Source organism: Rana temporaria, chromosome 1 (genome assembly GCF_905171775.1).
Source record: "Rana temporaria chromosome 1, aRanTem1.1, whole genome shotgun sequence".
Lineage (NCBI taxonomy): Eukaryota > Metazoa > Chordata > Amphibia > Anura > Ranidae > Rana > Rana temporaria.
In genome coordinates, this window is record NC_053489.1 from 396,361,980 (window position 1) to 396,387,454 (window position 25,475).

At 41.4% G+C, this 25,475-nt stretch overlaps 1 protein-coding gene across 2 annotated transcripts in view; it reads right to left on the bottom strand.

The window, feature by feature from the left end:
* ELL (elongation factor for RNA polymerase II) overlaps positions 1-25,475 on the bottom strand; it is a 128,636-nt gene that overhangs the window by 14,403 nt on the left and 88,758 nt on the right. Inside the window, exons 5-8 of one of the 2 annotated variants that reach the window (XM_040322816.1) lie at positions 22,564-22,829; positions 18,046-18,170; positions 13,092-13,188; positions 2,207-2,657 (exon numbers count right to left, since the gene is read on the bottom strand). In XM_040322816.1, the coding sequence (XP_040178750.1) occupies positions 2,207-2,657; positions 13,092-13,188; positions 18,046-18,170; positions 22,564-22,829 (939 nt within the window). Of the gene's footprint in view, positions 1-2,206; positions 2,658-13,091; positions 13,189-18,045; positions 18,171-22,563; positions 22,833-25,475 lie in introns of both variants that reach the window. The other variant, XM_040322825.1, reaches the window with a different exon arrangement.

Consider the following 25,475-nt stretch of genomic DNA (forward strand, 5'->3'; position numbering starts at 1 on the left):
GAGAGCATACACCCAATTTGCTAAAAGTTGTACAACAATTCTTGGTCAACTCTGACTTAAAGTTAACCAAGCTAAATCTCAAGTCTCAAATACATTACTTGATATGCAAGCTCTCCAAAACTTGAAGAGCAATTTTCACTTTAAAAATGGCAGTCAGAAGCCCTTCCTTATTTAGGCGCGCGCGCACGCACACACACACACACACACACACACACACACACACACAATGCCCCAATTTCAAACCTCATTATACAGTGGGTATAGAAAATAATCACATGTTGCTGCTTTGCAGAATGAAAGACAGACACGGTTTTATCCAGCTGTATTTACCCAGTGCAACTTAGAAACATCCAAGTGAAAGAGAACACCAACATGTGAGAGAACAAAAAAAATAAAAAAGTATCACCCCCCCCCCTCCTAAAAAACTAATAAGCAGTTCGGGAGATTGTTGCTCCCTTTGTTACAAATAAATATTATAAAAAAGTAAATTCTGTTTGCGATAATTGCTTGGCTACACTATATTTTTAATATGCTAGTTGTGATAATTTTATGCCAAGTCAAATTGTCCATAGTCATATTTTATGTTCCTAAAGTAACAGAATCGCTTTAAATATTAAAAAGACAAAAAAGTGCAAATACCCCCCAGTGAGCAGCTGCAGTATTTGTAGCTGCTGGCGTTTAAAAACAACATTTCAGGGGACATCCGCTTTAAAGCCCATTGAAAAATCTGTGGAAGGACTTGAAGACTGCAGTGCACAAAAAAGTCACCATCAAATTTAACTGAACTTGAGCAGTTCTGCAAAGAAGAGAGTGGGCAAATATTGCGAAGTCTAGATGTGCAAAGTTAGTAGAGACATAGCCCAACAGACTAAAGGCTGTAATTAGAGCAAAACGTGGTTCAACAAAATAGAGTGGTCTTTTTACCCCCCAACTAGCCCATAACCTTATGCCAATTTATGTTGTTCACATTGAACCTGTGGGACCATCTGAGCACAGCCCATAAATTGAAATCCTCCCACAGTCCATTAGCCCACATCCTCTCCAATCCAGCTTTCACCCTGGGTCCTAACTCATCCCTTTTACTTGGTAGACAAACAAAAGGCCCTTTGCATATAGCTGATTTTTTAAACCATCAGGGTATCTTATCGAGAGAAAGCATGCTTAAAAAAAACAAAAAAAAAAAAAAAACAACCCACTTTGAAAACCGATTGCTACACCCAAAACACTTTTCTTAAAAGCTCATCATTCGGATTTGACCACTACAAAGGCAATTGAGTATCTTTGTAAGAATACTGACAGGATAACTAGTCACATCTCCGCAATATATGCTTTGCTCAATTTGAAATCCGATAAATTTACCATAAATGGTTAGATGGGAGCGAGATATGGGCAAGAAACCTAGCGAATGTAAAATTGGTCCTTAACAATACCAAGCCATATACTGAAGCAAATCACAGTCCTTTTAAGGTGGTACATGGTACCCCACGTGAATAGCTTCCTAGGTCTTGGGTGCTTCTCTGAATGGTTTCAGGGAATGCAGGCAAGAAGGATCGGTGTACCACACATGTTCAAAAGGTCACGGACTAATCTTTAAAAAAAAAAAAACACAGAAGGGCTTGCCAGGGTGTGACAATCCACTGAAGCAGCACCAAGACACACCACAAACCTGATCTCATTATCTTAGCAGCCAGAATAGCCTTCTTAGGGTGCAAAGACCGTGCACACAGGGAAGGCAACTTTCTGGGATCGTATAATGCTTTCACTGGGGCAGTGCGCTTGCGGGACCTTACAAAAAGTCCTACACGCATCATCTTTGGGAGCGCTGTATACAGCTCTCCTAAACAGCCCTTGCCTATTGGAAAGCATGGGCAACTTGGTGGTTTTAACCCTTTCTTCAGCCACTAGCAAAACATTACGGTAAAGCGCCACTAAAACTAGCAGCACTTTACCACTAATGCGACCCCCCAGTGTAAAAGTGCCCTAAATATACTGCTTGAAGAAGAGAGACTTGTTAAAACTTAAGCTGCAAACACAGAATCCCCTGCATTCATTTTTTGGATTCCAGATGTTATCCCTATCAGGTGTTCACAGGGATATGAGGTTAGCAAGATTTGCTTTTAACATGTTCTAATGAAAAACATAATCCCAGAGCAATTTTATATATTTTTTAAACCAACCAATATCCAATATAGATAGCAGTACTTACCCAGGACATCCTGAAGAGTGCCACTGATTTTCCCAGAGGTACATTTTTTTTTTCCTTCTGGGTTCTTTTCCTTGGTTCTGACTCGTTCTTTGTGCTTTTTGGACTTCTTTTTAGGCTTTCCATGTGTGGGATTACAGTTTTGTTTGGCCACAGGAGAAGAGTCCGTCTGTGGTGCATGACCAAGCCTCTCAGAGGCTTCTAGGCTTTCACAGTCTTTTTGTTGTGTGTCAGTGTTGGAGTCTAAAAGAGGGTCATGGGACTGTTGTATCTGAGAACTGGAGATCACAGACTCCAATATGGGAGGCTGCGTAGGAGGAGCTGGTGAATCCCTTCCATTGGAGGAATTTAACTTTCCATTGAAAGTAGGCTGTGAACGGTGTGTAAAGTGCGATATACGGACTTTCTTGGGAATTGAGGGGTCAATAGGTTCTGGGTTTTGAGAGGGTCGTTTCTGTGAAGATGAAGAAAAATAACTGAAAAGATAATGTACATTTAGTTTCCAAACTACACATGCAGGGCTGCTTTTACACTATTATATTATTATAATAATAAAAGCAAAATATTAAAAAGGGTTCTTCATAAAACTGCAGGGTCCAAAAAAATAAAGTGTGATTTGAGTTCAAACTATACATTTAACTTTTGTAGAATACATGTGCTTTTTTGTCTTCAATATAAACAAATACACTCTTGCTAGGCCGCAGATTTGCTATACACACATACATCATAAAATTAGGTTTTGCAATTTTATTTGGTGCCTTCTACCCCTATATATAGTTAGAGCATACCAACGGCCACTAATGTGATTACATTACAATTTAAAAATTCAGTTGCCATTACCTCCCCTCCCCCAGTTTTCCACTTTGGTCACATGATTACATTTCCTAGAGATGCCGCAGCACATCCAGGGAGTGGGCCAAGCAACAGCGCGTCGCATGTCCTGTCACATGGCTTTAGCTATCACACCCCCTTCCATCCATACTGTTCAGAACGGTGGGTGCTGTCATTTAAGTCTGATCTGCCTGGGGGCGGAGCATCCAACACCACACTTTGCTCTGAATGGGCAGGAAGGGAAGTAGATTTAACTGCTAAAGGGGATATTACATTATATGCGATTTACTGTGTTTTAGCTCTACCTTCAACCTATACCATGCTGCAGGGATGAGAAGAGTGACCATGTGGCCTAGTAAGACCAGTGTGTAAAATTAAGTGTCTCACTCATTTCATTTCCTATACATTAAATCCACAGTAGACACGGCTGGCTGTATGTATGGCTACGATTATGAATAAGGCTACACGAGCAGACATCATCTATTCTGTTTTCATCATATATCCTACACACTGGAGAGCTAGATTGTCCAAATGTATTTCATTAGTAAACATGATACTATCCCAGGAAGGCCACATGTGCTGCTAAAACAATTTATACAAGACAGCTTTACCAATGCAGAATCAGTTCAGTACTGAAGTTTATATTCTTGCTTTGCAAACCAGAGACCGTTCCGCCTATAGAAAGCCACCACTGACAAAGAACTGATTATACCATTTCTAAATTGTTTTCGTATACTACAACCAGACACGGCAAACATTGTTTTGCAAGTGCTTAATCTTAAAAAGAATGTTAGCCTACTTTTACCGGAAGCCGATTCATAGTGGAAATCAAGTAATCTTTGACCTGTAATCTAAAGATGATTCATATCCTGTAATTATTTTTAAGCTGGTACTGCATAAAGTAACACTACATATTTCATACCACTTTATAAATACTTTAAGCTTACCCACTTCAAATGTCACAGCCAAGCATAGGCTTGTATAATCCATCTCTACTTTCAGCACAAGTCTTAATTTAGTCCCTTCCTGCCGACTGTACACATACGGTATGTGGCCCCACAGAAGTGGGTATTTATCCGTGGGGCTGCATATATGCATACCTGCGTTTGTGTGGGAGAGTGCTGCACAGCGTGCTCCCAGCAGAGACCAGGCTCTCCCCGAGAACCCCGGGACTTTAACAATTGTGAGTTACTGGCCAACTTATTGCTGCGATAACCTACAATTAGCGATCATAGTGATCAGTCACTGTACAAGATCAGAATATTTTAGATGGTATTTTTAAGCATCAGTATGTTTTAAGATAAAGAAAAGCACAATTGTTTGAGCTCTACAACCGGTACAAAACACACATATGTGGTAATGCTGCTATCATCAGGAGAAATAGGATTTTTGTATTCACCGTAAATCCTTTACTCTGACACAGCACTTTAAATCTTGACCTTAGGGTTATATCGCCACCTTCAGGAGAGGACTAGGCAGAACATGTAAAAACAGCAAAACTGCACAGTGCTGCCCATGGGGCGGTCCTACTGGCTATGACCCCTCACACTGTATCAAGTAGCTCAGCTCGTTAAAAAGCAGTACAAACAGAAAAGGAGGAGGGGTGGGTGCTGTGTCCGTCAATGAACTTCAGAGAAAGGGATTTTACGTTGAGTAAAAAAATTCTATTTTTTCTTTCGTTCATTGACGGACACAGCACTTTAAATCTTGACCTTAGGGACGTCCCCAAGCATTGTCAAAAAAACAAGGGGTGGGAACAAGCAAAAAAAAAAACTCCACCCAAACAACCAGAGCTCCTCAACGGAGGAGTTGCAACCTTAAACCGCAGCCTCCAAAACCTTGCGGCCGAAGGAAGCATACACAAATGCACCCACATCAACTTTGTAAGTGTGAACGGACGACCAGGTCGCTGCCTTACACACCTGAGAAACGGATGCTTGAGGTTGGAAAGCCCAGGAGGCACCAATTGCCCTGGTCAAATGTGCCGTTAAAGAAAAGGGAGGCGCCCGCCCCTTTAAGGCATAAGCCTGGATCACAATCTGTCTAATCCACCGAGAAATGGTGGCCGATGAGACCGCCAGGCCCTTTGGACCAGTTACCGACACAAACAGTGAACCCGACCTCCGAAACTGAGCCGTAGCTGACAGATACACCTGCAGAGCCCGGACCACGTCCAAGGAATGCACAGAAACAGCTTTCGTATTGCGACGGCCGAAGACACAAAGGATGGAAGCACATTTATATGAAAGGCGAAACAACCTTAGGAAGAAACTAAGGCTGCGGGCGTAGCACCGCCTTATCCTTGTGGAGGATCAGGTAGGGGGACTTGCAAGAGGAGGCCGCCAACTCATAAACCCTCCTGGCAGATGTAATAGCCACCAGAAAGGCTACTTTCTGAGAGAGTGACAATAGGGGGATCTCCCTAATGTTTTCGAACTGGGGTTTTGGAAGTACCGAGAGCACCAGATTCAGGGCGAGAATGCTTGGGTGAATGCGTGCGAGGTCAGTATGAGTGCGATGGTAACAGTTGGATACTTCTACTGTTTATTATGCAATGACAGGATTCGGGTATATATTGCTCTCAGGATAACGTATAACTCTGTTGTGATGCTCTTAAATCTGCACTACTCTATGCACAAGTTGCAACCGTTTATGTGCCTCTATGATAACTATCTGCAGAAAATAAATAAAGTGTTGAAAAAATTGCTGTTTCATTGCTCCCTGGCCACTGCAAGTATTCCTTCTGTGTGTATGGAATGCCAACACAGCAGCACCTAAGCCACAGTCCATGGAAAAGGTAGGTATATTGGCCCTTTCAGAAGGTGTGTTATTGCATAGAAGTGCTGACAGGGTCACTTTAAAGTATCAAAAGCTACAACTTTTTTTTTTTTTTTTTTAAGTTAGCAGGTTTGTGAAAGGGACAACACTTGTCCAGTTATTTATCTGTCTACCCCCCCCCCCCCCCAGAGTGGCTCACTGTATGTTTGCCAGGGTGATCAATGTCACTGGGAATGAAATTCATAATGGTTTACACAATTTTCAAATACTGTATACAGTTGTGCTCATAAGTTGGCAGAACGTATTATTTTTTTGCCATTTTTCAGAGAATATGAACGATATCACAAAAACTGTCAACTGTGTTTACCACTTAAATCACAATGGCAACAACCCAAATGACCCTGGTCAAAAAAGTTTACATACCCCAGTTTTTAATACTGTGCATTTCCCCCACATTAATGACAGCTTAAAGTCTTGTGGTATTTGTGGATGAGGCTCTTTATTTTCTTAGTGGGTAAAGCTGCTCATTCCTCTTGGCAAAAAGCCTTCAGTTCCTGTAAATTCTTGGGCTGTCTTGCATGAACTGCACATTTGAGATCTCCCCAGAGTGGCTCAATGATAGAGGTCAGGAGACCAAGATGGCCACTCCAGAACCCTCATTTTATTCTGCTGTAGCCAATGATAGAGACAGAAAGACTTGGCCTTGTGTTTTGGATAATTGTCATGTTGGAATGTCCAAGTATGTACCATGCGCAGCTTTCTGGCTGATAAAATACTGCATTCATCTTGACATCAATTTGACAAAATTTCCTGTGCTTTTGTAGCTCACACATCCCCAAAACATCAGCGATCCACCTCTGTTTCACAGTAGGAATGGTGTACCTTTCATCATAGGCCTGGTTGTTCCTCTCCAAATGTAGCATACATGGTTGCGACCAAAAAGCTTAATTTTTAGTCTCATCACTCCAAATGACTTTGTGCCAGAAGGTTTGAGGCTTGTCTTTGTGCCGTGTGACGTATTGTAAGTGGGATACTTTGTGGCATTTGCGTAGTAATGGCTTTCTTCTGGCGACCCGACCATGCAGCCAATCTTTCTTCAAGTGCCTCTTGAAACAGCCACACCACATGTTATTTGTGGGTTTTTCTTTGCATCTCGAACAATTTTCCTGGCAGTTGTGGGTGAAATTTTAATTGGTCTACCTGACTGTGGTTTGGTTTCAACAGAACCCCTAATTTTCCACGTCTTGATTAGAGACTGAACACGGCTGATTGCCATGCGCAATTCCTTAGATAGGTTTATATCCCTTTTCTGTTTTATACAGTTAAACTACCAGATCCTTTGACAATTCTTTTGCATTCCCCATGACTCAGAATCTAGAAACGTCAGTGCAGCACTGGATGAAAGATGCAAGGGTCTGTCAGGAGTCCAGAAACTCATTGACCTCTCACTCACACACACACACACACACACACTAATTACAAGCAGACAGATTACAGGTGGGGATGGTTACCTTTAATACCATTCAAACCCCTTTGTGTCAACTTGCGTGCATATTATCAGGCCAAAATCACCAGGGTATGTAAACTTTTGATCAGGGTCACTTGGGTAGTTTCTGCTGTCACGATTTAAAAATAGTAAAAACAGTTGATTGATAATAAATGGCTTCAGCCAAACACCAACCATGAGTGAATAAAGTTTGTTTAAGTTTTCATTCATATTCTCAGAAAAATGGCCAAGAAATCAAATTCTGCCAGGGTATGTAAACTTATGCGCACAACTGTACATTTGTTCTGTCTGAGCACATTTATCCTCACTTGCAAGAGCAAAATTTCCCCACATTTGCAAGAGGTCAATACACAACTATGCATGTGTGACATGAAGTTCCTTCACTTGTCCTCAATATTATGCGATCGATAATGGCCTACTCACACTGCAGCGGTTTAGTGTGCAAGCAGCAGTTGTTTGGACTGCAGTTTTGATGCACATTTTTTGATGCACATTTTATTGCATCACAGGGCTCTTCTTTTCCTTAAACTTCAGTCATGTCACTGTACAGCAGCATGGTTGGGCTATCCAGACAGCTGCGATTTTATGCAAGCAAATTGCATAGCTCTGGAACAGAGAAACACACTGCTCTGGTGTACACTGGACACAAAAAAAAAAATTCTGTCATTGCAGTTACCTACGTTTATCCATGAGGATACAGCATAGTGCGAATGGGCTCAAACAAAAGCCATTTAAGTCAGATATTAGATTTATGTACAAAGCTACTATTGGAACGTGTGCAGTGTAACAATATCATGACTGTCTCATTAAATACAAGATGGTTGCCAGTTACCTGAGCTATCAGACTCTACCTCCTTCACAAAGATACACACACACACACACACACACACAATGCAACTTGACTGCTGTTGACACCGATGATCCATCTGTGTTTGTGACTTTTTAATCACATAAAAAATTCTTGGAGTTTTGGGCGACTCCTGGTCTAAAAGGTATCTTGGCAACTGATAAGGTAGGCACTTTTAATGTGATAAAAAGTCACAAACACAGATGATCGGTGTGTGTGTGTGTGTGTGTCAGAAAGGTATATATGAACCACAGCCATGGAGTGAAGCGCAACCTCCTTAGGATATAAACAACGCAGAATAAGGGAAGGACACAGGTGAAGTCAAACACCACGTTCAGAAGAAAGGAGGTATCTGGATGGACAACCACTTGAAAGCGCAAACCCAATAAAAATTATATACAGGACAAGGCTGCCAAAAAACATCCAGGAGGCACGCAGAAGAGCCACAGCCAAAAAGAGGAATGCCAAAAAGAGCAAATCCGGTAACCCCCCTGCAGATTCCCAAAGTGAGGCGTCTGAAGAACCGAAAGAACCAGTTTCAGGTCCCACAGTGGCAATGGAGATTGCAGAGGGGGGGGGGGGGGGCCTACACACCAAACCTCGGAAGGTACAAAGCAAGAAATGCACGGTCAAAAGTCGATGAAAGGAAATCGCAAAGGTCGAGACCCGGCCCTTAAAATGGTACTTAAGGCCAATTGCTGATCCTTGTCCTGCTTGAGAGAGCCAATTTGAGATACTAAAGAGGAACGCAGGCGCAAATTCCTAGTCTCACACTACAAAATGTAAGCCTTTCAAGTACGATGGGAGATCTTTCAAGGAGTGGAAATAAGCAGATTTAACATGATTGGAATCACAGAGCCTGAAAACCCCCAACCTTGGTTATAATTCCGACAAGCCAGTGACAGACAGGGTGATAGACTGGTTCTAGAGACAGCAAATTGTCCTGTAGAAACAGCCGCCAGGGAATGTCCGTGACCAGCCACACCATGTCGGCTTCCCATGGTCGAGGAGGCTCTTCTGGAGCAACCAGAAAGACCCGGATCCCTTGAACCTGCATTTTGTCATCGGCACATGCGCACTGGGGCAAACTGAAGCAATGGCACATATTTGCAGATGCCTCTGTCTGTGTCATCATCGTGGCTCCAGTGAATCACAGCACCGGAGCCACGATACCCAGAAGTAACCCCTGGGAGAAATCTTGGTTGCAATCAATGGCCAGTATTTGTGGGAGTATTTTGTAGTATAGTATCCCATAGAAAATGTTGATTCTGAAAGGAAAGGTTTTCTGACAAATCTGTTTGGGTGTACTGATTTATGCCGAGCACTGTAGGTATCCGAGACTCCACAGGCAGCTTACCGGCCTGGACAGAACTCTGATCCAGAACCCCCAGCCAGACAGGACATCTGTCCATCATAGTCACCATCCAATGGAGAGAGAAAGAATACTTCTTAACCCCAAGAGAGTTGTAGACCAAAGCCACAAGGAAAGGAAGGCCCAGACCAAAAAGATCTCACGTAGCTCTGGTAGTCCAAGGAAACAGGAAATTTGTCCCACTTGAAGAATTCCTACTGCAGGACCCCTGTCTGAACAGTGCATATGGGACCACATCACAAATAGGCACTATGAGGGCCAGAGCCTACATGCAAAAAATCATAAAAAGACCACCTGCCGAACAGGAGCAACCATGCCAAAAATGTCTGGAAATTCCGAAGCTTGTGAGAATCGATCCTAGATATTCCAGATGCCTGGTTGGGATCAGAGAACTTCTACAGGGTGAGCATAAAGATCACAATGTTGTCCCTCAGCACAGAGAGAGACTATGCTCACAGGTGGATATCCACATAGTGCTAGAGTGAGAGCCACCTGTGTACACACCCGAGGAGCAAAGGCAAGAACAAAACGGCACCAATTGATAATGCGGGGCACCGACCACAAGAACGTAGGAAGCGCTGGTTCCTGGCACAAACGGGAATGTGTAAGTACGTGTTCATGAACACTGTAGGGGCCAGGAAATCGCCAAGAGGAAAAAAAAAAAAAAAAAAAAGAGGCCACCACACGGATGGAGTCAAACTGCTGCATGCACACAAAGCAATACAGGGTCCGAGGTCCCACATTGGGAGAACGCCCAACTTCCTCTGAACAGTAAACAGGACAGAAAAGCAGCCATGAACCTCCCTGGGTCCAGAACTGGCCCATCAGGTCCCAAAGAAGCAGATCCTGCACCGCCCAGTAAACAGATGAGAAGAAGCGCTCAGTCGAAAGGAAAGAAAGTAAAGGGACTAAAGGCGGTGCAGTGACGGGGAATAAGGAAGTCAACACGACGACTTAAACACGGTTCCCCTGCAGGCTTAGGGACTGAGGCTGGAAGCTGCCTGAGGACACCACAGCAGGCTGCCCTGAGCCTCCAGGGAAACACTAGTCCCCACCTGATGGAGGACACAGACACTCTCACCCCCAGGGGAGTATAGGGAAGGCATGAGGTACCTACATATCACTCCAGTGGCCCAGGGGAGGAGAGGGGCAAGGACGGTGCACCGTCTATTTACCAACCATGCAAGACCTCTCCCCCAGAATAGGGGTGCTGTCTGCCAAGGAAAAAACTATGAAAATATGTTCAGGTATTTTTAAATGGCCTTGCAGGATAAATGTCATTCTTGCATGTGTGTGCTGTTTTGTACTGTTTGTTTGGTCTTATAGCAACACCATCTTGAATGTAAATGCATTTTAGGGTGTCCCTAAAGGATGTTCATTCTCTGGCTTGCACTTGAACATTTAATTCAGAAAATATCATTGGTTGCTCTCAACATGTGCTCTTTCAGTCTCGCACACAGCAGATGTAGTTAAAATGCATTCCATTCTATTTTAGTGACGAGTGATAAATATCCTTTACATTACATACAAGCCCCACTCAATTTCTTCATGGAATGCAGAACAACGTTCAAAAGCATGTTTGTGCCCGATGGAACGTAACCCAGGTTACTTTATTCTTTTCAAAAAGCAGATTTGTTTTAAGATTATGTACATGGATATTTAAGATCAGTTTGTACTTTTTTTTTTATTCCTCTATATAAAAGAGAACAAAAAACACAATGGAAAGTAGTCTTCACTCCTTACTGGTGTATCCTTTGAAAGGAAGAGAACACACAATAGTACAAGAGCTCAAAAACGCTTTAAGGATAGAGATCAGAAATAAAAGCCAATCAGCTTAAAGCAGAATTAACCAAAAATGTATTATATTGCAGCTTACCAATCATTAGCTTTAGTGGTTGCATTCGTTTTTTTCCCCCCTGGTTTTCATCTGGTGATCTGGCCAGTAACATCTTCCTCGTCCATTTGGAGCCGAATACGTTGAGCAAGGGCTGATCTGTGAGCATCTACCATTCATTCGGGTATGCGATTTCTCTTAAAGTGGAGTTCCACCCATTTTTTTTATGTTTGTCTGTGCTGCATGCCCTAATCTCATAGTGTTCAGAATGGACAATTTTTATTTATTTTGTTGCTTGTAAATACCTTTATTTTGTAGTCCTTCATTACTTCCTCCTCCTTATTAGCCTAGGCTATTAAGTCACAAGGCTATTCGCAAGGGTTTCTGGGATAGGCATCATGTATCCCAGTAGTCCTTGCAAATAGCCTATTTGCATAGAGAAGGGGCGGCAACTTCCTCTGACACTCCCGTTGCTATGGAAACCTATTGCATCGCTTGTGCGAGATCTGCAAGGCTGAAATCCAGGAAGTCATACAGTCTGGCTTCATGATGCCCACACTTAAGATGGCCACGGTCTATTTCTAGATTATAAACTAACTAAATGCTCTAACAACCTAACAAAACGGACCTTAGTTTACAGACTAAATTTACTAGACTACATTAAGCTTGTGTATTACAGGGGTATTTATATTTAAAAAGTGAAATTGTGGGTGGAACTCCCCTTTAAGCACTGTTAGACCTCTGAGCTTTTGAGGTCCAGCCATCTGGTTAGCACTTATGGTGTATTGATTTGATGGTTGGTGCACAGTGGTGTTGTACTGAAGATAATTTTGCTGCACAAGCTTTAGCTTCCTTTTTTCAATCTTGCAGAGTGTTTGGTCATTGGACTTTGTGAATGAAAAAATTTTACTAGACTTTATTTTTGATTACTGAATGCAGCTTTGAAATTGTGCTACTGCAGCACGATTTCAGAGTCACCAGTGTGATTTCATGTGTGGCTTGCTATCTGCGCAACTTCATGCACAGATGTCTATCCATGTCGCACATGAAATTGCCAAAAATGGTGCAGGAACCTTTCAAATCAGTGCAAGCTGAAGTCGCACCGATTTGAATGGTTCCATATGCACAAATAGGCAGCATCTTGTCATGCGATTTTAAACTATTGCACTGGTGTGAACGAGGGGCTTATGGATTTTTGCAGTAACTGGAACATGTTACATCTTCTAAAAAAGGTGAACTTTTCCTTTCAAAAAGGTTTTCACTAAAGATTTACCCATTTTTATAATTGTTTTGAGTTGGGACCATATGTCTATATCCAGCGGAATGGGGTACCGAGTACCAACATGCATTGGTTTGTACCATGACTATCCCCCTTATAAACTTGTCATTTGAACACTGTAGCAAATGCTCCCACCAGAAAAAAAAAGCCTTCAGTTTCACTTAACAAGTGACTGCACATATTTGGCATAAAGATACTTTCTGCATTAGATCTGCCTTACACACTTTGTATTTAATGGAAAACAGCTTTATGCACAGTTCTGTGTACACATACCCAAAGTAGCTCAGACTACAATGTTCTCCCCAGAAATGTTATGGTAATTAAATCAGGTTTGCCAGAGGTAACCTTTTCCATTGTCCTGCAAAGGTCTGGATGCTGTCAAATCGCTTGCATTAAGGTATATGCTATCGCAGACTAGTGATGTGAAATTTATAACATACCTGGGGTAATGGGGAAGTGGAATTCACATTGTCTTTGGGAGGGCTCAGAGGTGCATTCTTTGTCTGTCCACATGGATTTTGTGGCTGGCTTACCTTCCTAAAAAAAAAAAAAAAAAAAAAATATATATGTTTTGTAGCACAGTCAGAAAGCTGCAAAGATTTAGATTTCCAGAGCCTGAGGGTGCCAAACACCATCATTTATAACCGTAAACTATAAGCTAATTTTAAAAACAGAATTATTTTAGGGCTCCTTCACAATCTTGCATGCATTAAGGCAAGTAGATCAGCAGGATAGGTGCACGGTTTTTAAGTATCCAGAGTGTACGAGGTGTATCCTTTAAATCTAAATCTTTATACCTCTCCATTTCAAATGTTTAAAAAAAAAATACTATTACTTTGACTTTAAAAAAAAATTAAGCAGGGACTGACCGAATTTCAAACTATGTATGGGCAGGCTGGTTTGCCTGAATTCAACCTACAAATAGACTTCTGTCCAACCAGCCTTTTGGATTTTCCAACAGGCTGGTTGGATACCTGGCAGAGCTGATCAGTGTATTCTGAAATCAGGGAACTCTCCCCGCTGCCAAAACACAAAGGCTCAGCAGGGAGGATGGAATACATTTTTTTTATAAAACGTCAGTAATTAAAGGCTGACACAGATTATGTCTTTACCCTAATTTCCTGCCCTAGTGATGGAGGAGAGGGCAAATCTCCCTAGTAAGGAATCGCTTAAAAGAAAAACAAAAACAAAACTAAAATCACACACACTAGGAGTTTGGGATAGATAAGAACTGCCATCCGTTGTTTTTTTCCCCTATGAGGGGAAACCGCTCCATTAGTGAATACTACAAAACTATTACCTGTTCCCTTTTGGTCTATTAAATTTACAATTGAAAGCTTATTAAATCTGTTCAACAAGTAGAATAAAAATAAATAAATCTGTTGATCCAGTCAGAAATCTTGTGAGCGGATAACAGTTGAGTGGCAGAGAGTACAGGAAGTTATCAGTTAGCAATATGAACTATTTCTGAGGACTACAAAACAGCGGTTCTGTATTCTTAACATTCTCCCTGACCCAGGGTGACATAGCTGCTCTATACGGTTGTCCCTCCAGGACAGTTATTGGCAGGATCATCATGTTAAAATAAAATGGAAATTAATTATGAAAAGGAAAACGTATGCAGCCACCACATATCCAAGGACCAGTAAGCTGTAATACACATTAAAATGGTTGAAAACCTCAGCTGTGAATACTGAGCAAAGCATGTATACAGTGAGGAAATTATTTGAACCCCTGCAGATTTTGTATGTTTGCCCACTTACAAAGAAATTAAGGGTCTATAATTTTTATCATAGGCGTATTTTAAATGATAGAAGCAGAATATCATGATACAAATGTTTTACCCGAGATGTAGTTCAGTGAGTAAAAAAAGTATTTGATCTCCTACAAACACACAATAATTCTGGCTCTGACAGACTGGCTATTGTATGTGCTCATGTGGTACACAGATTAGTCCTGTCAATTTAAGGTGCTCCCAACGATAACTCGTATGTATAAAACACACAGAATCTTTCTTCCATTTAAAACTCACCATCATGGGCAAGATCAAATAGCTGTCAAAGATGTCGGGGACAAGATTGTAGATCTGCACAAGGCTGGAATGGCCTTCAAGACCATCAGCAAGAAGCTTGGTGGGAAGGAGACAACAACTGTTGGAGAGATTATTCGCAAATGGAATAATAACCAATCGCCATTGGTCTGGAGCTCCATGCAAGATTTGGTGTCATGGGGTAAGGTTGATGAGAAGTGGGGAATCATACCAGAACTACAGGGGAGGAGCTTGTAAATGATCTCAAAGCACTAAGGACCTGTGTCACCAAACAGACCATAGGTAACAACGTAGCCATGGATTGAAATCTTGCACTGCCCAAAAGGTCCCACTCCTCAAGAAGGCACATGTACAGGTCCATCTGAAGTTTGCCAATGAACACCCTAAATGATTCAGAGATGAATTGGGAGAAAGGGCTGTAGTCAGATGAAACCAAAATTAAGCTCTTTGGTATGAATAGACTCGCCAGATTTGAAGAAAAATGCTGTCTATGACTCCAAGAACACTAGTCAAGCACAGAGGGCCAATAGATGGGGCCCATGTATTGTAAAATCTTTGATGAGAACCTTCTTTCCTTGTCCAGAACAAAGATGATATGTCGTCAATGGGTCTTCCAGCACTACAATGACCCAAAACATACCACCAAGGCAACAAAGGAGTTGCTCAAGAAGAAGCAGCACATGAAGGTCATGGAGTGGCCTAGTCAGTCTCCAGACCTTAATCCTATAGAAAATTTATAGAGGGAGCAGAAACTGAGTTGCCAAGCGACAGCCTAGAAATCTTAAGGATTTAAAGATATGTAAAGAGTGGACCAAAATCCCTCCTGAGATGTGTGCAAAACCTGGGAACCAACTACAAGAATCGTCTTCCCTATTTTGCTTGGAGAGCAAATACTCATTTTACTCACTGAACTGCAACTCAAATTTATAATATTTGTATTGTGTTTTTTCTGGATTTTTGGTTGATATTCTGTCTATATCATTTCAAATGAACCTATGTATCAAAATTATAAACCCTTTATTTCTTTGCAAGTGGGCAGCTTGTCTATTCGGGACACAGTTCTGTATCCTTCCTTCGTTCCTCCTTCACACACAGGGTGTGTCCCTTTCCTCAAATCGGTTCTCACACACCAACTGTTGCTCTCTGCCCCTCTGTGATACTGAAAGAAGCAGAAGGATTGTATCACAATTCTGCACATTTGAAGGGGTGTAAAGAGAAGACTGCAGAAAAAAAAAGAAAGAAAGTAAAACCTATGTAGGAGGAGGTTGTGTTTAATCTCTAGTATCACCTGAGGCCAGTCAATTCACTGAGTATATGTGAGGGTTTACAACAACTTTAAAGACACAGACAGCTATAAAAAAATAAAAAAACATTTTGGCTGAAGTTGAGCTTTAATAGATCGCATATTTATTAAAAATAAAATTTGTATGTAGCTGCCCAGGAATGATAATTATTCCATCTCACTTGCAAAGCATCCCAAAAGCACAGTAGAAAGGTTCCGTTTTACACTATACTTAAGGTTGGTTTGCATTATGGGACAAACTTTACCCTCTCTACACAGCCTCCAGCATGATTACTATAAAAAGCAGCTCTGGAACCACTTAGGACTGCAGTACAATGGAGTATCTGCTTTATAACCCATTTAAAGTCAAATCAATCAACAGCTGTGCATTTTTTTTTTAACCTGGACTGTAAAAGAAAGTAGGAAAATATACAGCACCATATTCCATTTAGCCTGGGTTCACACTGTTGCGATCTAAGAGATCGCATGTGATTCGGACCCCCACTGCAGGTGCCGATCACATGCGATCTCTGTGCAAAATGCGAGTTCACCCAAGCACAAGGCAGTGGGAACTGCCTGCAGGAGAGCAGCAATGCGGTAACCAGCGCTGTAATCGCACTGGTTCCCGCATCGCATTGGTGTGAACCCAGGCTCAAAGTTTTTGTTTTTCTCAGTTAGGCAGAAAACCCCAAAAAATTTAATATATTGCAGCTTTCCAATCATTAGATATGGTGGCTGTATTGGTTTTATATTAGGTCTTTCCCTCCCTCCGTTTTCACATGGTGATCTGGCCAGTAACACATCCTGCATTAGGGTGTCCCCACCCTGGATGAAGGAAAAACAACTTTGGACATTGACATTGTCAGTCTGGAGTGTTAGATGTACTAGCAAATTTAAATACACAAACATATTGAAGCCAAACTAGTTTTTTTTTTTTTTTTTTAGCAGATAACATTAAACCGTTTTGTTCCTTTTGGGATAAAAGTTTTCTATAAATAAAAGCTGATCATTCAGCACTCTGGTCAGTGTTAAATGGTTTGATTCAACCCTCTACTACGTTTGCAGGATAGTTTGTTCTGTAAATAAAAACCGACTTCCTGGCTGCTTCACCAGGTAATGTATAACTAAAGGCAAAAAAAAAAAATTCTGTTTTGTTTTGGAAAAAGAGGAGAGGAATTTGAAAACCTCAGATTGTTTTGCTTGTTCGTGTCCCTATTACAGAGATTTACCCTTTCCATTTGTCGCGTTTACCATTATCATTGAAAGTGAAAATTAAAAGAAAATCCCAGATTTTGGGCTGTTCCCAGAAAAGTAAGAGCAGGGAAACATTCCAATGAGGATACTAGTTTTGGTGACCCGAGGACCCCAAGAGATTGCCCTAATTTGCAAGACTTCCTCTCCCTTACCGTTTTGGCTATGGGACAGGATAACGGTAAATCTCCCGAATGGGACAAAGATGGAAAAAGTAACTCTTAGAAGGGTTATAATTCTCCCCTTCGCTAGCCAAAATTACAAAAGTTAGGTGCAACTAATGAGCGATAACTCTAGCTATAACACTGTGGTGGATCATTGGATCCAGCAGTGATTACACGGATGATCACTCCCTTTGTGGTTATTTGGTAGCTGTATCAGTGGTGTATCACCAGTGTCCCTTTATTTCTTTAGAGACATGGTCTACACACCCAATTGTGGTAGTCCCTATGCTTAGTTATAGTAGTACTCTGTGCACTACGACACTCCTTTTAGTCTTCTCACTGTGCAGGGTTCAGATCACGGTTTTTACTCGCAGGAAGACCTGGTTTTTAAATGAATGGAATAAGGTTTCATAAGCCTAGGAAGAAAACAAGAGGCTAGTGCAAAATTAAAACCAATAAATTGACCAGTAGACCATGCAAAAGAATCCTGGCAGCAGTGCGTGTTAAACTTGGTCTTGCTAATGAAAACCTGATTTAGGTAACAATTGCAAAGAAAAGGAAAAATTTTGAACTTACAGGGAAAAAAAACAGCTTGCATTTGTAACTGCAGAAATTCAAATAATGAAAGAATCAAACTGAGAACATACCGGACAAGTATTAGTTTTAGTAGCTGTTGGTCACCTTCCGAATAACCAGGCCAGTCTTTCTGCACCTCTTTGTAAATAGAGTCTTTTAATGTGCAAGTGCAGTCTTTGGCGCTTATATTTGCCACCTGAAATTTAAAAAGAAAAGCATATGTAAATTTTGCAGTCAATCTAGCCAATGCTATAAAGGAGGAGTCCAAGACAGAGTAAAAGCATATTTTGAGTTGCTTAAAGTGGATGTAAACCCTCACATATACCCAGTGAAGTGAACAACCTCAGATGATACACAGAGGCGAAACAAATCTCCCTACATACGTTTTAAATGCATATCTGCTGTCTTTCCCTTTCTATACTCTTTAGAATTCTTAGATCGGGTTAGAATTTTCACTTCCTCATTTCAGAGCTGTGCCAAGACACGCTGTCTGCTACTTTATACCAACCTCCCATGACACACATTCTCGGCTGCTTTTATTTCCCGTCTGAGAACTTGTTCCTTTTATTAGCATAACTTCTGACTAAACAGCAGAAAGACACTGGACTTAGTGCTTTGGAGAGATAAGCAAATACTACAGATATATGTACCTAAGTAAAATTTCACTTTAAAGCTAAACACACAAATGAAATACATTTCTCCAAAGGAACACTTTTTAGCCCTTGTTCACACTGAACACAGGTTTTGAAATGATGCGAGTTCAGCTGAACTCACACAATATGAATTCAGGGGAGATTTGAGACATCTGTGCGAGTTCATGCACCGATGTCTATTGAAATCGTCACCAAAAGTAGTGCAGGAACTACTTTTGGAAATCAGTGCCGCGCTGCATAGTCAGCATTGCACCGATTGGGACAGTGTCGTTGCCGGCAATAGGCTGCGATTTGGCATGTCAAATCGCTCCAATGTGAACAGAGGCTTAGTCAGAGTACAGCATTAAGTCAATTAAACTCCTGGGATATTGATCCAGTCAGTTAAGTAGCAGAGAGGGTTGGTTAATTCATTTCAGCTGCTTTGGTGTCAATGTAATTAACAGGTGCACAACAATGAGACAAATGGTTTTACAGGTGGAGGAGACTTAAATTTGTTTTCCCTACTCATCTTTTCTGACTGTTTTCACTAGTTTTGCATTTGGCTAGGGTCAGTGTCACTTCTGGTAGCATGAGGTGATACCTGAACCCTGAACAGGTAGTCCAACTCCTCCAGGATGGCACATCAATATGTGCCATTGTCAGGTTTGGTGCGTCTCTCAAGAGCATGGAGGAGATTCCAGGAGACAGGCAGTTACTCTAGGAGAGCTGGGCAGGGCTGTAGAAGGTCCTTAACCCATCAGAGGGACCGGTATCTGCTTCTTTGTGAAAGGAGGAACAGGTTTAGCAGTGCCAGAGCCCTACAAAATTACCTCCAGCAGAGCACTGGTGTGAATGTCTGAACAATCACAAACAGACTTTGAGGGTGGCCTGAGGGCCCGCTTTCCACTATGCCCTGTGCCCACTGCCCGGCGCTGTGGAGCTCGATCCATTTGCCATTAAATACCAGAACAGGTCAGCCACTGGCGCCCTGTGTTTTTTACAGATGAGAGCAGGTTCAACCCTGAGCACATGGTCTTGAGAAGCTGCAGAGAACTTTATGCTGCCTGTAACATTCAGCGCGAACCGTTGGGTGGTGGGTCAGTGATGGTCTAGGGAGGCATATCCATGGAGGGACACCGAAACCTCTACAGACTAGACAACGGCAGCCTGACTGCCATTAGGTATCGGGATGAAATCCTTGGACCCATTGTCTGACCATATGCTGGTGCAGTGGGTCCTTGGTTCCTCCTGGTGCACGACAATGCCCAGCCTCATGTGGTGAGAGTAGGCAGCCAGTTCCTGGAGGATGAAGGAATTGATACCTAACCTAAATTAAGTAAAACACCTTTGGGACATTATGTGTTGGTCTATCCGACACCGCCAGGTTGCACCTCAGTCTGTTGAGGAGCTCAGTGATGCCCTGGTCCAGATCTGTGAGGAATTACCCCAGGACACGATCCTTCATCTCATTAAGAGCATGCCCTGACATTGTCAGACAAGCATGTGGGAGGACCATTTTGAGTGGCTGCAACAAAAATTCAGCAAAATGGACTAGCCTGTTACATGATTTTTTTCACTTTGATTTTCGGGATATCTTTGAATTCAGCCCTCTGCAGGTTGATCATTTTCATTTCCAAACAAACAATGTGGCAACATTTTGTTCCCAACACATCACCCAGTGCATATCAGCATGGGCGTCCGCTCTATAGGGCAAAAGGGGGCGTTTGACCCCCCCCCCCCGGGATCGTAAGAGTGTCACTGCCATGATCATTCATGTCTGCAGTCTGTCAGTGTGTTACAATACATTCACTCGGGTGGCCAGCACGGCCGGATTCAGTACTGTAGCGATGAGCCCTGTTCAGGGCTGACACAGTCTGTGTTCATGATTTATGATTGTTAATCTGTCCCATTACTTTTGGTCGCTTAAAAAGTGGGAGGCACATATACAAACTGTTGCAATTCCTACACGGTTCACCTGATTTGGATGTAAATACCCTCAAATTAAAGCTGAAAGTCTGCAGGGGGTTACAGTGGTGGGACAAATGAGAAAGGGGGGTTACAGTGGTGGGACAGATGAGCAGTGTGGTACAGTGATCTGAGGTGTGAAGGTGCAAGCAAGAATTGGGGTTGATCTGAGGACTGGAGGTACAGGAATTGAAGCTGACCCAAGGCATGAGAGTCCAGGATGTTAATTAGTTACTATTACTCAAGTAGTTTACAGAAAAACCTTTATAAAAAATCCCTTTCAAGTGTGAAGTAAACTTTTTTTTTTTATGAAATTAGCACGCTCAATTTCTTTGAAAAAAAAAATTCAGCACACCGTGCTCAAAAGGTTGCCTACCCCTGCTCTATAGTCACATGGGCTGCTCAGATGCGATAGCAGGATCGACCATTCTTTTTTTGCAGAATACAGAAATTGACTATTTATTGGCGTATAACCAGGGATGTGGAGTCGGTAGATAAATGTTCCGACTCCTCAGTTTTATGTACTTCCGACTCCTCTGTATTAATATGCGAATGTATTTTATACATTCCTTGAGGGAAAGAAACGCAACCTACCACAGGACTACTGGCTGGGAAGCCAACAGTCTACTGTATTGCATAGTTTAAGCAAAAGACAAAGACAATGAAAACAAAGTTTTATAAAAAAAAAATGTAATCAATCAAGTGGCTGGATAGTAGCAGCAGGCATAAACATCAGGAACAGGATCTTTACCAGTTTAAAAATACAAACCACATTATTTGGTTGTTTTAGAACAAAAACAAAGCTTATCTATAATGAACCAAAAACAAAATCTGTAAAACCTAGAAATGGTTTATATTAATCTTGAAATGTAGTTATAGGCTTAGCAAATGCAAATCAATTCAATGTAGAGTTCTAAGGAAGAGAATTGCCTCTGCCAGATCCTCTTTCATAGAGGCTCTTAAGTCAGACTTTATTATTTTTAGGGCTGAAAATAATCTTAGAGAGGTAGTTGGGCTGCTGCTTTCTCCTTTGTGTGCTTATCTGCTGCTGAAGATAGGGCAGTGGGAGGATCCAGGAAGGGGCATTTATTCTAAAACATGATTTTCCTAGGAGAATCCCATAGTCATGTTTAAAGTTTAAGCTAACAATCGGAGTTTACAAGTTTTTATAGCCTTAGCTAAATGACAGCAGTTTTTCCAATGGTTTACAGCTTCAGTCTTGAACTATTGGCCCTCCATTCCCTTCACTTATACAAGTGTCTCACTCTCTAGTCCTGCAAAAAACATATTTATTTAATCCCTTATCAGTGAGAGGCTAGGTTACACATGGACGCTGCGTTCCCTGTAAAAGCAGAACACAACACTATGGAAAGTATAAGTATTGCAGCTCCTAATTGTGCGTTGCGTGCCATATAGTGAAGCACAAGAAAAGCATGCTACTTCACGGTCACTTAACGTGTTCGTTTTGCGGTTACGTGAGGCACTGCATGCATTGGTCTTTATTCTTACAGTAGAGAAGTCATTAATTATAACTTTTTGTGAATTGGGACATTTAAACTTGCTTTTTTTTTTTTTTTTAATTCCAATCTAAATTTAGTAGGAGTCGGTGCATTGTTTGCCGACTCCAGGTACCCAAAATTTCCCCCGACTCCGACTCCACAGCCCTGCGTATAACACTCACTTTTTTACCCTGAAAATAGAGAGTTAACTGTGCCTGCGTGTAATACGCAGGGGGTTGTGGAAAGTTTTTTCCTGAAAATTCCCTCTTTAAGTTAGGGTGCGTGTTATACACCGATAAATACGGTAATTCTATAGTGACAGAATGCAATACATAATTTATTGTTCGTTTTTAATTTGGGTTAAATGACACCAAGAATGAAAAAAAAATACGGAATACAAATCTAATGTTATGACCCTTCAGAAATGGCATGTATACAATATGCAAACATATTTCTTATTTATAGATAATGTATGGCTAAACATACTATTTACCTGTTGCAGGAGGCCATCTAGACAGTCTTTGTCTTGTAATGAAAGCCCATCTTTCTGTAGTCGCAGAATAAGCTCAGGCTTCTTGTATGGTTTAAGGGCTAGTAAATGTATCACCCTGTCTTTGAAAGGTCGTTGAGAAACGGTGATGGAGTGGGTGGTGGCGTTTTTTTTTATCGTATTTGCTATATTTACTGGTGTCGGTCGCTTCCTTAATGGAACAGCTTCAGGGATTCCTGGAGCAGGTTTCCGGACTTGGACCTTTTTGACTGCTGGAAGAAAAGTAAAAAGTTGGTATGTATATATTCGATATGCATTCTACCCCTAACAAAATAGGATTAGTAGAACCACCAATAGAAATGCACTTGTCACCTAAACATATTATAGGAGTTTTATCGTTTTTCCATAAGACCCTTTACAAAAACCTGAAATGAACTTCAAATAAAAAAAATTTCATATGAAAATTCTATATGCTGGAGTACAGTACAGGACACAGTCTTGATATTCATAAACCCTGTCTTTTAGGCTGGTACCTTCAGGTGATTAAAAGGCAAATCTTTGAAGGACACACCCCCTGGGTGCCTCCATATAATCCCAGTCCACTCTGCGAGTGCTAGCAATACAGAGTAACACAAGATTAGAAACAAGGGTGGTTTGTGTCCTGTACTATACAAGATATTAATAAACAAAAAATGTAGCGCTAACAAACTCAAAAATATATGGTACCAAGTGAGGTAACAACCTTCATAATATCAGTACATATATATGGACTACTGACACTGAAAAAAGTAACTCAAACAGTGCTCAATATAAAAGGAAAATAGTCTCCATTTTGAAGATGGGTAAACATCAATTAAGTGATTGGTGCAAAGAAACAGGTGAGCTGCTATCCAAAGATTGAGATGCAACAGGTATACAAGTTGTCTGTAGAACTCTAGGAAGATCACAATCACATCAAGGTATGGAGTGGATATAAAACACGCTTACCAGATGAGTTGGACTCTAATACTGTACAGCAAAGAGTCAGCCAGGCATTGTGGTCTTTGGAAACCGGGACCACTGAAACCGGAATAGGACCATAAGTGCAACTGGAACTCCAATGGAATGGACAACAGGAACCAGCTGTGCTTGAATGGTGTATTGCGTCAATACCATAAACTCTGAATACAATCCTTGGACCATCAGTAAGGAGGTGTAGGCAGAAGACGTAGCTAAAGCTCCAAAGAAGCCATGGGGTGGATGATATAAAATGGAAAAAGGAACTCCAATAGTGAAGGTCAATTTAAACCAAGTAGGTTTATTTGTAAAAGTCATAAACAAAAATATGACAGATAAAAGTGATCACGTACAAAAATAGCAATGTGGGGTGCTCAGTAGCAATACCCGACGCGTTTCGGCTGAATAAGCCTTCAATGCCCCTGTTGAAGACTTATTCAGCCGAAACGCGTCGGGTATTGCTACTGAGCACCCCACATTGCTATTTTTGTACGTGATCACTTTTATCTATGTCATATTTTTGTTTATGACTTTTACAAATAAACCTACTTGGTTTTAATTGACCTGCACTATTGGAGTTCCTTTTTCCATTTTATATCATCCACCCCATGACTTCTTTGGAGCTTTAGCTACGTCTTCTGCCTACACCTCCTGACTGATGGTCCAAGGATTGTATTCAGAGTTTATGGTATTGACGCAATACACCATTCAAGCACAGCTGGTTCCTAATGTCCATTCCATTGGAGTTCCAGTTCCACTTATGGTCCTATTCCGGTTTAAGTGGTCCCGGTTTTCAAAGACCACAATGCCTGGCAGACTCTTTGCTGTACAGTATTAGAGTCCAACTCATCTGGTAAGCGGGTTTATATCCACTCCATACCTTGATGTGATTGTGATCTTCATAGAGTTCTACAGACAACTTGTATACCTGTTGCATCTCAATCTTTGGATAGCAGCTCACCTGTTTCTTTGCACCAATCACTTAATTGACGTTTACCCATCTTCAAAATAGAAACTATTTTCCTTTTATATTGAGCACGGTTTGAGTTATTTTTTTCAGTGTCAGTAGTCCATATATATGTACTGATATTATGAAGGTTGTTACCTCACTTGGTACCATATATTTTTGAGTTTGTTAGCGCTACATTTTTTGTTTACTATTTTGCTGGCTTTGTTTGTTTGTTTGTTTGTTTGTATGTAGCAGCTTGGCACGTTTTTTTTGAACTAGCGCAGTTTTTTCTTTATTTCTATACAATATATGGAATTTACAGGCAAGTTAAAAAACAACTAGGCAAACTGAACTGTGCCAAGAGACCAGACAAGAACAAGAAATACTTGTGCTCAGGGCTTTTTTTCCAAGGGGAACTTGGTGGAACCGAGTTCCACCACCTCTGGCTCAGACCCTTTGGTGCCTGCTCACCACAATCACTTGTAAACACAGAAGTCTGGTTTCTGTGTTTACAAGTGACAGCTCTGCACTCTGTGTGTAACCCCCTGAACTCTACACTCTGTATGTAATGCAATCCTGGTATTTAATACCCCTTTAAGACCCTTCTACTGTTTGTGAAATCTGAACGAGGTCGTGGTTGAGTTCCTGCACCTATTTTCTGAGAAAAAATCTCTGCTTGTGCTCAAATCCAAATAGCTTGTACATGTATATAAAATCGATCAGGTGCTAAATGAGTGTGACAACTTGTTAACACTAGAAATTCTGGATACCCTCACCCACTTCGTGCCCCATATTGGCAATTGAGTCCACAGCAGCAATTGCAGAGATTGCTATTAATGGGGTTATAAAGGTTTTTTTTTTTTTCACCCTAATGCATCTTATGCATTAAGGTGAAAAAAATTGGATTTTATGCTCATCGTAAAATCTCAGTTCATGGATGGCCTTAATCTTGACATAGTGGGATAGCCCA